Source organism: Rhododendron vialii, chromosome 6a (genome assembly GCF_030253575.1).
Source record: "Rhododendron vialii isolate Sample 1 chromosome 6a, ASM3025357v1".
NCBI classification, from domain to species: Eukaryota; Viridiplantae; Streptophyta; class Magnoliopsida; order Ericales; family Ericaceae; genus Rhododendron; species Rhododendron vialii.
The window spans coordinates 6,779,871-6,792,366 of record NC_080562.1 but is presented as its reverse complement, the minus strand read 5'-3'; the positions used below and the strand labels follow the sequence as shown (position 1 = coordinate 6,792,366).

The following is a 12,496-nucleotide window of genomic DNA, read 5'->3' as shown; positions in this document are numbered from 1 at the left end:
TTCTTGATATTAAAAAAAAAAAAATGAAGATTCAACATTGTTGTGGCTCATTGATCGAAAAATTAAAGCCATTGACATACCATTTTGGATTTTATATCCTACCCAAATAAAAAGTCCATTTTCAAATGGTTTTGCATTCAAGACAAGAGAATAAAGCCAAGTCATAATTCACTCTGTTTTAAAGTAGAGTAGGGAAAGCACATGCAAGCCTTGTTGTGGGTGTCTTTTTTGTGCTACCACCAAGTTCAAAGCAAAGATCAATTCGTCTGATTCTTTAATTACTTGTATAGATAAACAAGAAAGAAACATGAATTTAGGTGCCGTAGACTTTGATCGATACTAGCCAAAAGTGCCCTCTTGGAATTGGGAAACAAAAGTATGTTAATGGACTATAGTCATTGTATACGAGATTGCAACAATGGCTAAAGACAAGATGATCCAACTAATTTCTTGGAAAATGTAGGGCAACGGTGCAGTGCGAGATTCGAGCCGTCCGTCTCGGCAATCAATGGTTTGAGTTTTGTCTCGACAATCGACGACTTGCGTCTGCATGAGCCGAGATGAAATTTGGAGCTTTTGATTGCCGAGATAGATGACTCGAATCGCGCGCTCAATAAACAAAGGTTGGAAAGTATGCAGTTTCTTTCAAAGTTGCATTATGTCTAACGAATGTACCCACTAACGTGGTTGTTAAGTCTTTTCTCAGTGTGATTAGGTGTGATCATTGAGCTTTGTTACACATTGATTAGACTGTCGATTCCATGTGTTGTAATGGTCATTTTGAACGAGTCTTTCTTGTATGGCAACGGCTCAGATGTGGATCTCGATCGGGGCCCAGCATGGAGGATGTGCCGTTCGGACGGGTGTGATCCTGACCCTATAAGTGTGATTCAAATCATTCATATTGTATGATTTGTTAAAATTTTCATTTCCCAAAAATGGCACTGATCTCATTTTTGATGTAGATGACAATCTCAGGATACAAACAAAATGAAAAGATTTTGATCCCACTCATAGGGTCGGGTTCCTTTGGGAACATCCGATAAAATTGAAACTCATAGCGTCGGGATGACACCCGACGGGTACAACATCATGTTGTGCCTTGGAGGCCCTAGCTCCGTTTGACGATCCTTGGAGGCCCTAGCTCCGTTTGACGATCCGCTTCTTCCTTGAAGGCCCTAGCTCCGTTTGACCATGTATTCTTCTAATTTATGGACCTGTTTGTTTTAATGAAGGTAGAAACAATCTCAAAGGCTCCATAATCTCATCACGATAAAACCCTCTTTATAATGTCGTATATCCCACTACGTAAAATTACATATCTGATGCAAACGTAATACGAACCAAAAAAACGTTAATCGAATGCCAAATTTGTAATCCCATTGAATCTATAATCCAATCTGGTACTCATATCGGTCAAGCAAACAAGCCCTATGCATTGCAAAAACTAGACATTTCCTGCAACCAAATTGTGTCCTATTAATCGGGAGAGAAGATCTCCAGTAACCAGAGAGCCATTAGTCTATTTAGAGAGAGTAACCATTCCCATTTGATCCCTCTCTCGCACACATACATCAGATTTCGACATCACAGCGATCAACCTCGAAACAAGAAAGTAAATGTCTTCCAGATAAAGAATTCAACACAATGGATAAGAAAGACTAGTTAAAATTGGCCATTTATTGACATAAAAAACAAAGTTATCTGCATACAAGGAAAGGTTTACGGAGAGGACCAGAGATTCATATAGGTTTGAAGTACTCTCTTCACTGCTACTAGTATAAGCTAATGTTCTTTACTTTCTCCGGATAAAATGCCAACCATCTCTACCCGCGAGCTCCAAATCTCCATACCCATTCTCCGCTGTGATACAGCCTTAGAGAATGAAGCGGGGTTTTCAGTACCCGCCGTTGACTGAACTGTAGAGATGGTAGGCAATTTAACATACACATAAACAAAAGAACATATAATGCTACTTAAAGAAGACTGGTCCATGAGGAAATCTAAAAAGGTGGAGTGCAACGAAGCCTTTAGAGAGGGAAGCTCAGAATATCTGAAGCTCCATGGTTGAGACTCTGGAAATGGTGGTCCTGAGCTTTAAGCTTCTTTGATAGAGGCTCTGGCGAGGAAGAGACGGATGCCGTCACGGCCCACGAGTCATTTGAGCTATCAGAACTGAAACAAACATCCGTGACACCACTGGGGCTTCCAGGCATCGATCGAAACTTCCGTTTGTTGGATTGGTGGCTGAGAAATCCTGATGTTAATTCCAGGATTAGCTTATAACAATCCTCCACTTTGTCCTGTCGAAGATAAAGGTAAATGTTACGATGGAAACAAGAATAGGAAACAAACCAACCAGAACGTACAAGATTTACATGGTTTGTCTAGGTAAAGATCAACAGCGGAACTATGCTACGAATACAATGAATCTGCAAGGACAATACTTAAACCCTTCGAAAACACCATATATATACAGGATAATCCTGCATTACTCTTCAGGTCGGACTTAATGGATGGCTCGTAGAGGTTGCAAAGGACTTTCTGCTCCTACTCTCGATCTCTTTCTAAGCTCCAACTCTCACGAATTTTAGTAGTTTGGGATGTTTTCGAAAAGGGCTTTCATGCTTTCCCTCACCCACACGCATTGTGTGACTCATAAGTTATCAGGGTTCAATTCCAGACAAACCCATAGCAATACACATGAACACAAAAACAAGATTCAAAGAACAAAATGAAACAAAGAGTGCCCAATACACATCCACATTTAACATTTCACCATCCTACTGCAAGAGGCTAAGAAACAAAGAGAGGAGTATGAATTGAAATCACTGAAATGCTAAAATGAAGTGCTAAAACCACCTCCCTAAATCAAAACAGAAACTAGAAATGTGAAACGTCACCAACCTTGTCGATTCCAAGAGTGCCCAATAGTTGGTTTTGGCACTCCTCTGCAACAGAGGGGTCTACACCATTGATAACGTGCAGCATTGTGGCAGTAGCCAATACAGAAGGCAGATAACACATTAACTTAGAATCTGCAATTGAAATTTACACAATAAGGGACATTACCGTAATCCTTAAAACCAAAACAAAGCAAAAAAAAAAAAACACAGATGAGTTTAAGATTGTTGGGGTTACAAAATTAATGCTAATTACCAGAAATGATGGAGAGGAAAAGAGATTCACATCTCCTGAGAATCTCAAAACAGATGTAGTAATCCTTAAACCCTAGCCTCCTTATTATATGATCAAGAAATGAGACTGGGGTCACAGGATTCATCCTCCATTGAAGACTGGACAGCACCAGCACCTCCATTCTCTGAATGGTTTTCGCCTCAAACACATACCTACTCTCCTCCACCTTCACAAATCAACAAAAATCCCTCACTTAATTCCAAATACAAAACATGGGTATCAACAAAAAACAAGATCTATCAACCCCAAGGGATTTGGCCAAGTGGTTATGAGAAAGCAATAGGTGCTCCTCTGAGGTCACATGTTCGGAAACCTGAATTAGTTGAGGGGCGCGAAAATTGCCCGGACAACCGGTTATCAAAAAACAAAAACAAAAAACAAGATCTATCAAGATTGATGTTTTAAAACACATACTTGGAGGTCTAACAGGAGAGGGGCTTGGGTTTCCTCCACTTTGGCCGCTAGAGAGAGACAGGCCACAGCAGCTAACTGGGTCATCCATGGTTTATCTTTCTGGAAATGGAAGTTGAAGAGGAACCTGTCTAAGTAGTCCACAGCAAGCAGTGAAGTGAGGGCAGAAAAGGAGAAATAGGCGTTGACACGGAGAATCCACTCCACGGCGTCGTTTCGAGCCCTAATCAGAGATGAGTTTTTTTCAGTGTGATTGAAAAGTGGGTTTTCTCTCTCTTTTGAGAGCAGAGAGGCTAGCTCTTCATCTTCCCAGAACAAGTCCTGTTCAAGTAATTTCTGTGGTGGGTCAGGGGTGATTTCGTCAATGTGGTAACTTTCTTGTTGTTCATCTTCGAAATAGGAGTAGTTGTCCTCTTGGCAGTACAAAGAGTCCAAAAGAAATGGAGGGTTTTGTGGGATTTGGGCCATCTTCTTCTGAGAAGAAGAGGTTCAGGCCTGGAATCATTCTAGGGCAGAGAATAAGAAGATGATGTAGAAACTGAAGCCTGAAGGAGGCATATCTCTCTATCACTTTCTCTCTCCTCTTCTCTGTTTCTCTCTCTCTCTCTCTCTCACTCTAGAGGAAATGGGAGGAAGGAGGGAGGGGAGTGAGCAGTACTGAGGGGTTGTGGTTTTATTTGCGGTTCTGGGTCTGTGTTTTTGCTTTTGATTTTCTGTTTTTTAAAATTGTTTTGTTTCGACAGTGGATTTTCGAATCAGCTCCTGCGCATTTTGATTAATGGTAGTGTTTGGTTGGGAGTTTAGTTTAGTTTTGGTTGTGTGTAGAGAAAGAAATAGAGTAATGATTGAAGATAGGGGTAATGATTGGAGAGAGATAGAGAGAGATGTGAAAGTAATAATTGAAGAAATAGGTAATGATTGGAGAAAGAAGTAAAATAATGATTGAAAACAAAACTAAAATTAAAATTAAGTTGAGAACCGAACAAAACTGGCATATTTTTTTAATCCGATCAGAAGCAGATTATTTAAGTTGGGATTAAAAAATTTATAAAAATTTATTATTATTCTTTTGCAATCTAACTTCAAGAATCAATATTATCGAACATTAATCAATTATACGAGGAGCAAATAGACCATGGGCCGGGAGGACTCCATTGCCAAGAGTGTTGTAGCAGCAGATCTGAATTCAAGCAGCACAATAACTGGACACGTGACACTCGTACCCTTCGATGTTATGGATGGACCCACATTTGAGTGGGCCAACCCAAACCCAGCACAATGAGCTGGATCAGCCGTCCAAGATAGGAGTACTATGATGTTCCTTTGCTGTTTGTATCGCATCAGGCGATTGCATCATTGGATCTTACGAAGGGGAAATTATTGAGTGTAAACCGTGTGGTAGGTTCTACTTCCACACTAGTGTGTGATGATGAGGATTGAGGGGGCAGGAAAAACTTGTATGTATAACAGGATACCAGGGGTGGTGGTATCCCCTCTGATTTATTTCCATTTTTTTGGTCATTTTTTGATCACATTTAGATGATCGGCTTTACTCATTTTGTAACCTTAATCATATCAAAAATTCTGTTCATCGGACTTTAGTAGATACATGATCGCCATACTTGAAAATAGAAGAAAACCCAAAATTGGATCAAAATCACACTGAATCGGAACCCAATTTTATTTTTTGTTTTTTTGCAATTTTCACGTGGGCTGATCATGTACCTACTAAAATCCGACGAACATGATTTTTGGTGTCATTAAAGTTCTCGCCGAATTCTTCAAAATGAAAGGAGTCGATCATCCAAATGTGGTCAGAAAAATGACCAAAAAAGTGGAAACGTACCGGAGGGGATACCACCTCTGGTATCCCCTGATACATAAAAGTTTCTCTAAGGGACAGAGTCGGGGGTGTGAGGGCCTTCCTGGCCTAATGGACACGAGAAATCTTTGGGTGCAAATAGGGTACTGCTGACGTGGTATCCGTGCAACACATCCTAGCTGTCAAAGCAATGCAACCGACGGTTTGGATTGAAACACTATTTTCTTTTTCTTTTTTCTTTTTTTTAAAATCTGTTCGGTACATTTTAATCCAAGTCATCGGTTGCATGTTTAGACGGCATGAGTTGCACGAGTACCACTTTAGCAGTATCCTATTTGCACCAAAAAAATTCTCGCTGGGCACACTACATTATATGGTCTAACTTTTAGTCACGTAATTTTTCAAAATGTCATGCACAATTGTTCGCATTTGTTGGTTCATTTTTGAAATCTTTTCCATTTTTATTGCTTATATATTTCAATTTATAATTATTTTCGTAATTTTAAAAACTTTGTATACTAGAACTAATTGAGATCTATCTATAAAATCCATAATCCACATCTTTTGAGATTCATATTAATATATATATATATATATATATATATATATAAGTAATAAAAAAATAACACAAATTTTGAAAATGAACTAACAAATGTGAACGGAGGGAGTATTGATCAAGCATTGGTAGCTAGAAATGCGTTTTTCCCTTGAAATTTCATTGATGGATATGAGTTCGAGAATGAAAACAAGTTTCATTCATGTATAGTTAGAAATGCCCAACTATTTTTTTTTATTGGTATTATCAACTCAATGAGCCGAATAGAATAAGAAATTCACTATCAAACTAATAAGCCCAAAATCGGCTCTCACAGCCTGTACGTCCGCGGATTAAAAAAAAAAGGCCTGTACGCCCCACCCCAATCCGATGGGGAGGACTCCTGCAGCGTATGTTTTTTTTTTTTCATGTAGTATATATCAACGAGAGTCAGCGGATTGTTAGTACATTAGTCAACGGGAAATTCAGAGGTTATTCATAACCCTGAACCCCAAACCTGCTCTCCGTAGAAATCAAACTCAGGTCACTAGTGGAGAAAAAAATGAGACAACCAACTTGATAAGCTTGATTTCTCTACAGCGAGATATCCTTATTTACAGAGGTGCTGTAAACAGCATGTTTGCAGCACCAACCAATCACAACCATTCAAAAATGTTATGGACGGTCCTGATTTTAATGAAACTTTTTTTCGAAAAAGTTTAACTCTTATCCGGAAAATTTTTATTAACATCCCGACAATTTAGAACACTTTTGAACAATTACGACTTGTTTACAGCACTTCCATAAATAACATTTTCCCCTCTACTGCACATGTCGCAAGAGCACAAATAATCTCTCCTGACCCATCTGTGAGACTGTGATCTGGCTAATTTCTTGGGTAAATTTCATCGACACCACTCGATTTCATTAAAATCATATTTTCACTCCCTTACTCTTCGAAATCACATTGCACTCCTTGTCAGTAAACTTCGTTAACTACCGTTCAAAGCTACAATTAACCCTCCCAAGTGCGAAAAAAATCAAGAAATATCAAAAGAGAGACTGGAGATGGTTTCTTTGATTGTACTAATTAGAGATTTCCATGCTGATCAAAACAAAAAAAAAATTAGAGATTTCCATGAATCTATGGATCTTTGAAGCTTATCAAAGATTTCCAAGATTTCCATTCATGCTATTGGTTGAAAATAATGATTGTTGTTGATTAAAAGATCAAACACAGCAAATCTATATACTTGGGCAATCTAGGGGTTTTCAGAGGGAAAATAGATTGAACAAAATTGGGACAATTGATCTGTATTTGTGGCGGTGGTCACTGTTGCAATGGTTGTGGGTTGCGGTGGTGGTTGCAGCATGAGATGTAGCCGTGCTTTATTCTGAATTAGTAACACAAGAAGTAGCCAACCATTGCTGGGATATATAGGGTGTTGTTCTTAGCTACTTTGATTAATTGAGAGAGAGAGAGAGAGCGCTCAAGGGCAAAGGTGGCATTCGAGGGAGTATTTATGCAAATGTCATGAATTTTCGGAAAATTGTGAAATACCATATAAAAATCAAATCAAATCGATCAACATAAAATGAATAAGTTTTTTTTTTTTTTTTGGTAATCCAAGGTGTTCCGGGTCAACTTGCACCCACCTCGGACTAATCTCTATAGACCCTCCCACAACCATTTTACACGCATACGCGTGTGGGTGATGTGGCTCCAAAAGTTGTTGGCAAGGAGAATCGAACCTGAAACCATAGAATGGAGCAAACACCTAAATCCCAGACCAAGAATGACCCTTACAAGTCCTTAAAAACATTGTTACCGTATTACCTAATGGAGCAATAAATTTTACCATATATATCCAAGTACTGTACTTGTTTTTTTTTTTAAAAAGCATGAAAATTCTGTGTCCGAACCGGTCCGGTAATGTTTTAACACATGCCAGCTAAAATTACGTTGATAAATTAAATCACTTTAAAACTTTTTTTTAATTTCCCTCTGAATTCGTCCCATGACTTTCTTTTTCTCTCTCATTTTTTCCCTCTTTTTTCAGAAGGAATATGATATTTTTGCTTTTTACGTTCATTTCAACGCGGTAGGATTAGAATTTTTCTTTCTCTTTAGCAAAAGCTCATAAGAGACTTGTCCAAAAGCACAGAAAAAAGGAACAGCACGCTCTCCAACAGTACTCAATATGTTTAGCTTTTGGAGTAGACTCTGCTGCCTACAAGCCCAAAGAAGATTTTCACACTTCCGTATTTTATACGTTCAGAGAGATGAACATAATGCGTGGTCAGGTGCCAGAGCGCGAATGCGGGCGTGAAAGCATCGTTCAAAAATCTATCAAACAAATAAAATTTGTGAGTACGAAGATTGAAAACGCGAGCACGTATCAAAGATTGAGAGTGAGAACGAAGACCATTTGAAGAATTATGTGACTGAGCATAAAACCGAGACGTATACTAAATACCATTCCTTTCTCTCCCCTTCTTTTTATGTCATTCAATTTTTCCTCCAATTAAAGCACTTTCACTGATTCATATTGCACAATTCAGCATAAGTAACTTACGAAATATTACCGCTCAGTCCCCAATGAGTTGTTTTCTTTAAAGAATTAATGGCGAAGGACAACTTCTCAGCCTTTCCCATTCTTTGTACCTAGAAAGTTACTCTCTCTAGACAGAGGCATGCCTGTGGACATTTATGCAGAGATGGGGAGAGAGTGTTTGAGAGTTTTCTTCGTTTAGATGTGAGAAAAAGTCTACCAATCTATAGTACAATGCAATAATGTGACATTGCATGATTGGCAGTGGGGTGTATAATTAGGCTGCAACCACCAATCATAATTGGTGTACCATTGTGTTAATTGTATTATTCTTTAGACATCCACTACTTGATCGAGCACTTACAGCATTCGATTTAGCTGAGCATTGGGTATTGTAGTACGGCGAAACCTAGGAAATTTTGGGGTACTGGTACAACTATAACAAATGTATGTACTTTAATAATATAGAGCAGTATACTACTACATGCAATAATTACACTTCAATAAAGAAAATAGCAAAATGACTTGGGCGATAAGATTCCTACATAGAACTGTTTAACGTCAACCTTTTGATGTGCAAATTAAACTTTAATGTCATTAGAGAGCTCATTATGGCCCAAAATCTTTAGTCCTGAATCATGCTAAGTGTAGAAACACGAAGTTGTACATCAACTTAGCCTCATTTGGGTATGACTTGATATGTATATATAGGTATGGCAAAAATGACGGGAAAAAATCTCGACATGCGTTTCATCTATCCGTTACCCGTTACGAATTTACAAGTACCATGTTAAGTAGTGGCACCCGATACGTTATGGATATAAGTACAATGGAGAGAAAGATCAGGTACCTTGCTTCACTGGTACTAATAAGTATTCCTTCGTACGTTATGGATATGAGTACAACGGAGTTTTAGAAGTACCCTTGCTTCATTGTTAATAAGTTAGGGCTGTCAACGAGTTGAACCATGTTAAGTTCGGCTCGGGTTTGTTAAGGTACTAGTCTGGTTCGAGTCCGGCTCGAGTTCTATTCGAGCCTAAACAACTTGGCTCAAGTTTGGCTCGTTAAAAATTTTCAAAGCTTGGGTTCAGCTCGGTTGGATTCGTTAAGGTACTAGTCTGGCTCGAGTTCGATTCAAGGTTGACCATCTTGGTTCGAGTTTGGCTCATTCAACTCAAACGAACTGAGCCTAGCCAAATTTAAGCTCGAATTGAGCTCGTCAAGACTCAGGTTTGGTTCGGCTTGGCTCATTAAACTCAACTGAACCCAAATTCTCTCATTAGTCGTATAGAATTTGGGAGAAAAATAAGTATTAAAATTATATATATAACCTAAAAAATTTATTATTAGGATCACAACACACACGATTCACGAGTATAAAAACAGTAAAGAAATTGACACAAAGATATACATGGTTCCCCAAAATCGGGTACGTCCACGGGAGTAAGAGCGGCTACTGTTCTTTATTATCACAGTGTATATTATTAGGGTTTTACAATAAAGAGCCTTTATACTCGACTTATTATAATCCTAACCCGTTACTTACTGCGGTAGCCTTACAGCTCAAAGCTGTAGAGCTACGCGTGTCCCTGGCCAACAGCTAGTCCCATCTGTAGGGCTACAGAAATACCTTGTAGCCCTAGCAGCCCTTTTGTCGACTTCTCTCGGCGACATCCAACACGCTTATTCTTGGAACTCCTCGGTACCTCTCATACTTGACATATGAGCCACAGTTCCAACAATCTCCACCTTGGCGAATACACACTCGCCCCTTTAGGAGATAAACACCCCCCCCCCCACTCTCATCCATTCAACTCGTGAGGGGCGTCTCCGATTGCCTAGCACTTGGAGACTTGTCCGCGGTCACAATCTTTGTTAACATATCAGCTGCATTCTCATGCACCTTTTCCAATATCACATCACCCATAGCAATCAACTCTCTCACTTTGTGAAATCTCACGTCAATATGCTTGGTCCTTGCATGATACACCTGGTGCTTTGCCAAATAAATGGCACTCTGACTATCACAATACAACTGAACTCCACCTTGATCGATGCCCAGCTCTTTCACGAACACCTTCAACCACAATGCTTCCTTACCAGCCTCAGTCACTACCATGTATTCAGACTCAGTAGTAGATAACGCCACTAGAGGTTGTACCATGGATCTCCAACAAATCGACCCACCTGCCAATGTAAACACATACCCTGTCGTAGACCTCCTGTCATCCACTCCTCTAGCAAAATGACTTGGGCGATAAGATTTCAACATAGAACTGCTTAACGTCAACCTTTTGATGTGCAAATTAAACTTTAATATCATTAGAGAACTTATGGCCCAAAATCTTTAGTCCATCATGCTAAGTGTAGAAACACAAAGTTGTATCAACTTAGCCTCATTTGGGTATGACTTGATATGTATATAGGTATGGCAAAAATGACTGGAAAAAATCTCTGACATGCGTTTCATCTACCCGTTACCCGTTACGAATTTACAAGTACCATGTCAAGTACCGGCACCCAATACGTTATGGATATAAGTACAATGGAGTTCTAGAGGTACCTTGCTTCATTGGTACTAATAAGTATTCCTTCGTACGTTACGGATATGAGTACGTACAACGGAGTTTTAGAAGTACCCTTGCTTCATTGTTATTAAGTTAGAGCTGTAAACGAGCCGAACCCTGTTAAGTTTGGCTCGGGTTCGTTAAGGTACTAATTTGAACAACTTGGCTCAAGTTCGGCTCGTTAAAAATTTTCAAAGCTCGAGTTCAGCTAGGTTGGGTTCATTAAGATACTAGTCTGAACAACTTGGCTCAAGTTCGGCTCGTTCAAAATTTTCAAAGCTCGAGTTCAGCTCGGTTGGGTTCGTTAAGGTACTAGTTTGGCTCGAGTTCGATTCAAGCTTGAACATCTTGATTCGAGTTCGGCTCACTCAACTCAAACGAACTGAGCCTAGCCAAATTTAAGCTCAAATTGAGCTCGTCAAGACTTGGGTTTGATTCGGCTTGGCTCATTAAACTCAACTAAACCCAAACTTTCTCATTAGTTGTATAGAATTTGAGAAAAAAATAAGTATTAAAATTATATATATAACCTTAAAAAATTTATATTTACAAATAGACAGCTAAAAAATTATTAATTATATTTAATTACAGGTTCGCAAGCCTAATCGAGCAGAATACTATAAGGTTCAGGCTCGGCTCATTTATCAAACAAACCTAACAATGAGGTTCATGTTTGATTCATTTAATAGACAAATCGAACTTGAACGAACTCTTACTGAGTAGAATCTCGAACAGTTCATGAATGACCTAATTCATTTATAGCCCTAGTAATAAGTATTCTATACTTCGGTCATTTAGGTGAGACTCACTCGAGTTGGACTCACCCATCATATTCGGGATTCTCAGGAAAATAGGATCTTTTGCAGTACCAAAATTTTATCATCCACAATAATAAGAGAAATTCTTAGTTAAAAAAAAATGTATCTCGAAAAGATAATTTTATCATCCACAATAATAAGAGAAATTCTTAGTTAAAAAAAAATGTATCTCAAAAAGATAAATCAACGGTACAAATTCATTTTGAAGTGCGTCTGTATTGTTAATTTATTTTTTCAGAGTAATTTCAGAATATAAATTCTTGTGTTTGGTTAAGAGTTTTGTTTAGTTTTGATAGTGGATGGAGAGAGAAATAGAATAATGATTGAAGATAGGGGTAATGATTGGAGAGAGATAGAGAGAGATGTAAAAGTAATAATTAAAAAAATAGAATAATGATTGAAAAAAAAGTAAAATAATAATTAAAAAATAAAACTAAAACAAAACTAAAATGACAAACGAACAAAACGTTTGTATTTAGCACTACTATAATAATCGAGCCCAGCCCAGTAAATTTTAACTTCTCATCAACTGTCGGCCAGTGCACAATTGATGGATGGCAGCTATGATAGGTTGCTTTCTTCTTTTCTTTCCT

The 12,496-nt window shown here is 38.5% G+C and overlaps 1 protein-coding gene across 1 annotated transcript; it reads right to left on the bottom strand.

The window, feature by feature from the left end:
• Positions 1 to 1,662: 1,662 nt before the first annotated feature.
• LOC131331251 (cyclin-D3-3-like) lies at positions 1,663 to 4,311 on the bottom strand. Its single transcript, XM_058365133.1, has 4 exons — positions 3,613 to 4,311; positions 3,160 to 3,364; positions 2,908 to 3,038; positions 1,663 to 2,303 (listed from the first exon to the last, which is right to left on the bottom strand). The coding sequence occupies exons 1-4, from the start codon at positions 4,075 to 4,077 to the stop codon at positions 2,031 to 2,033; spliced, it is 1,074 nt and encodes a 357-aa protein (XP_058221116.1). The 5' UTR covers positions 4,078 to 4,311; the 3' UTR covers positions 1,663 to 2,030.
• Between the last annotated feature and the right edge of the window lie 8,185 nt (positions 4,312 to 12,496).

Coding starts and splice junctions, on each gene's coding strand:
- LOC131331251 (XM_058365133.1), bottom strand. CDS start 4,077: ATGGCCCAAATCCCACAAAACCCTCCATTTCTTTTGGACTCTTTGTAC. Junction 3,039..3,159: donor TTTCCTCTCCATCATTTCTG/GTAATTAGCATT, acceptor TTTCAATTGCAG/ATTCTAAGTTAATGTGTTAT. Junction 2,304..2,907: donor GCACTCTTGGAATCGACAAG/GTTGGTGACGTT, acceptor TATCTTCGACAG/GACAAAGTGGAGGATTGTTA.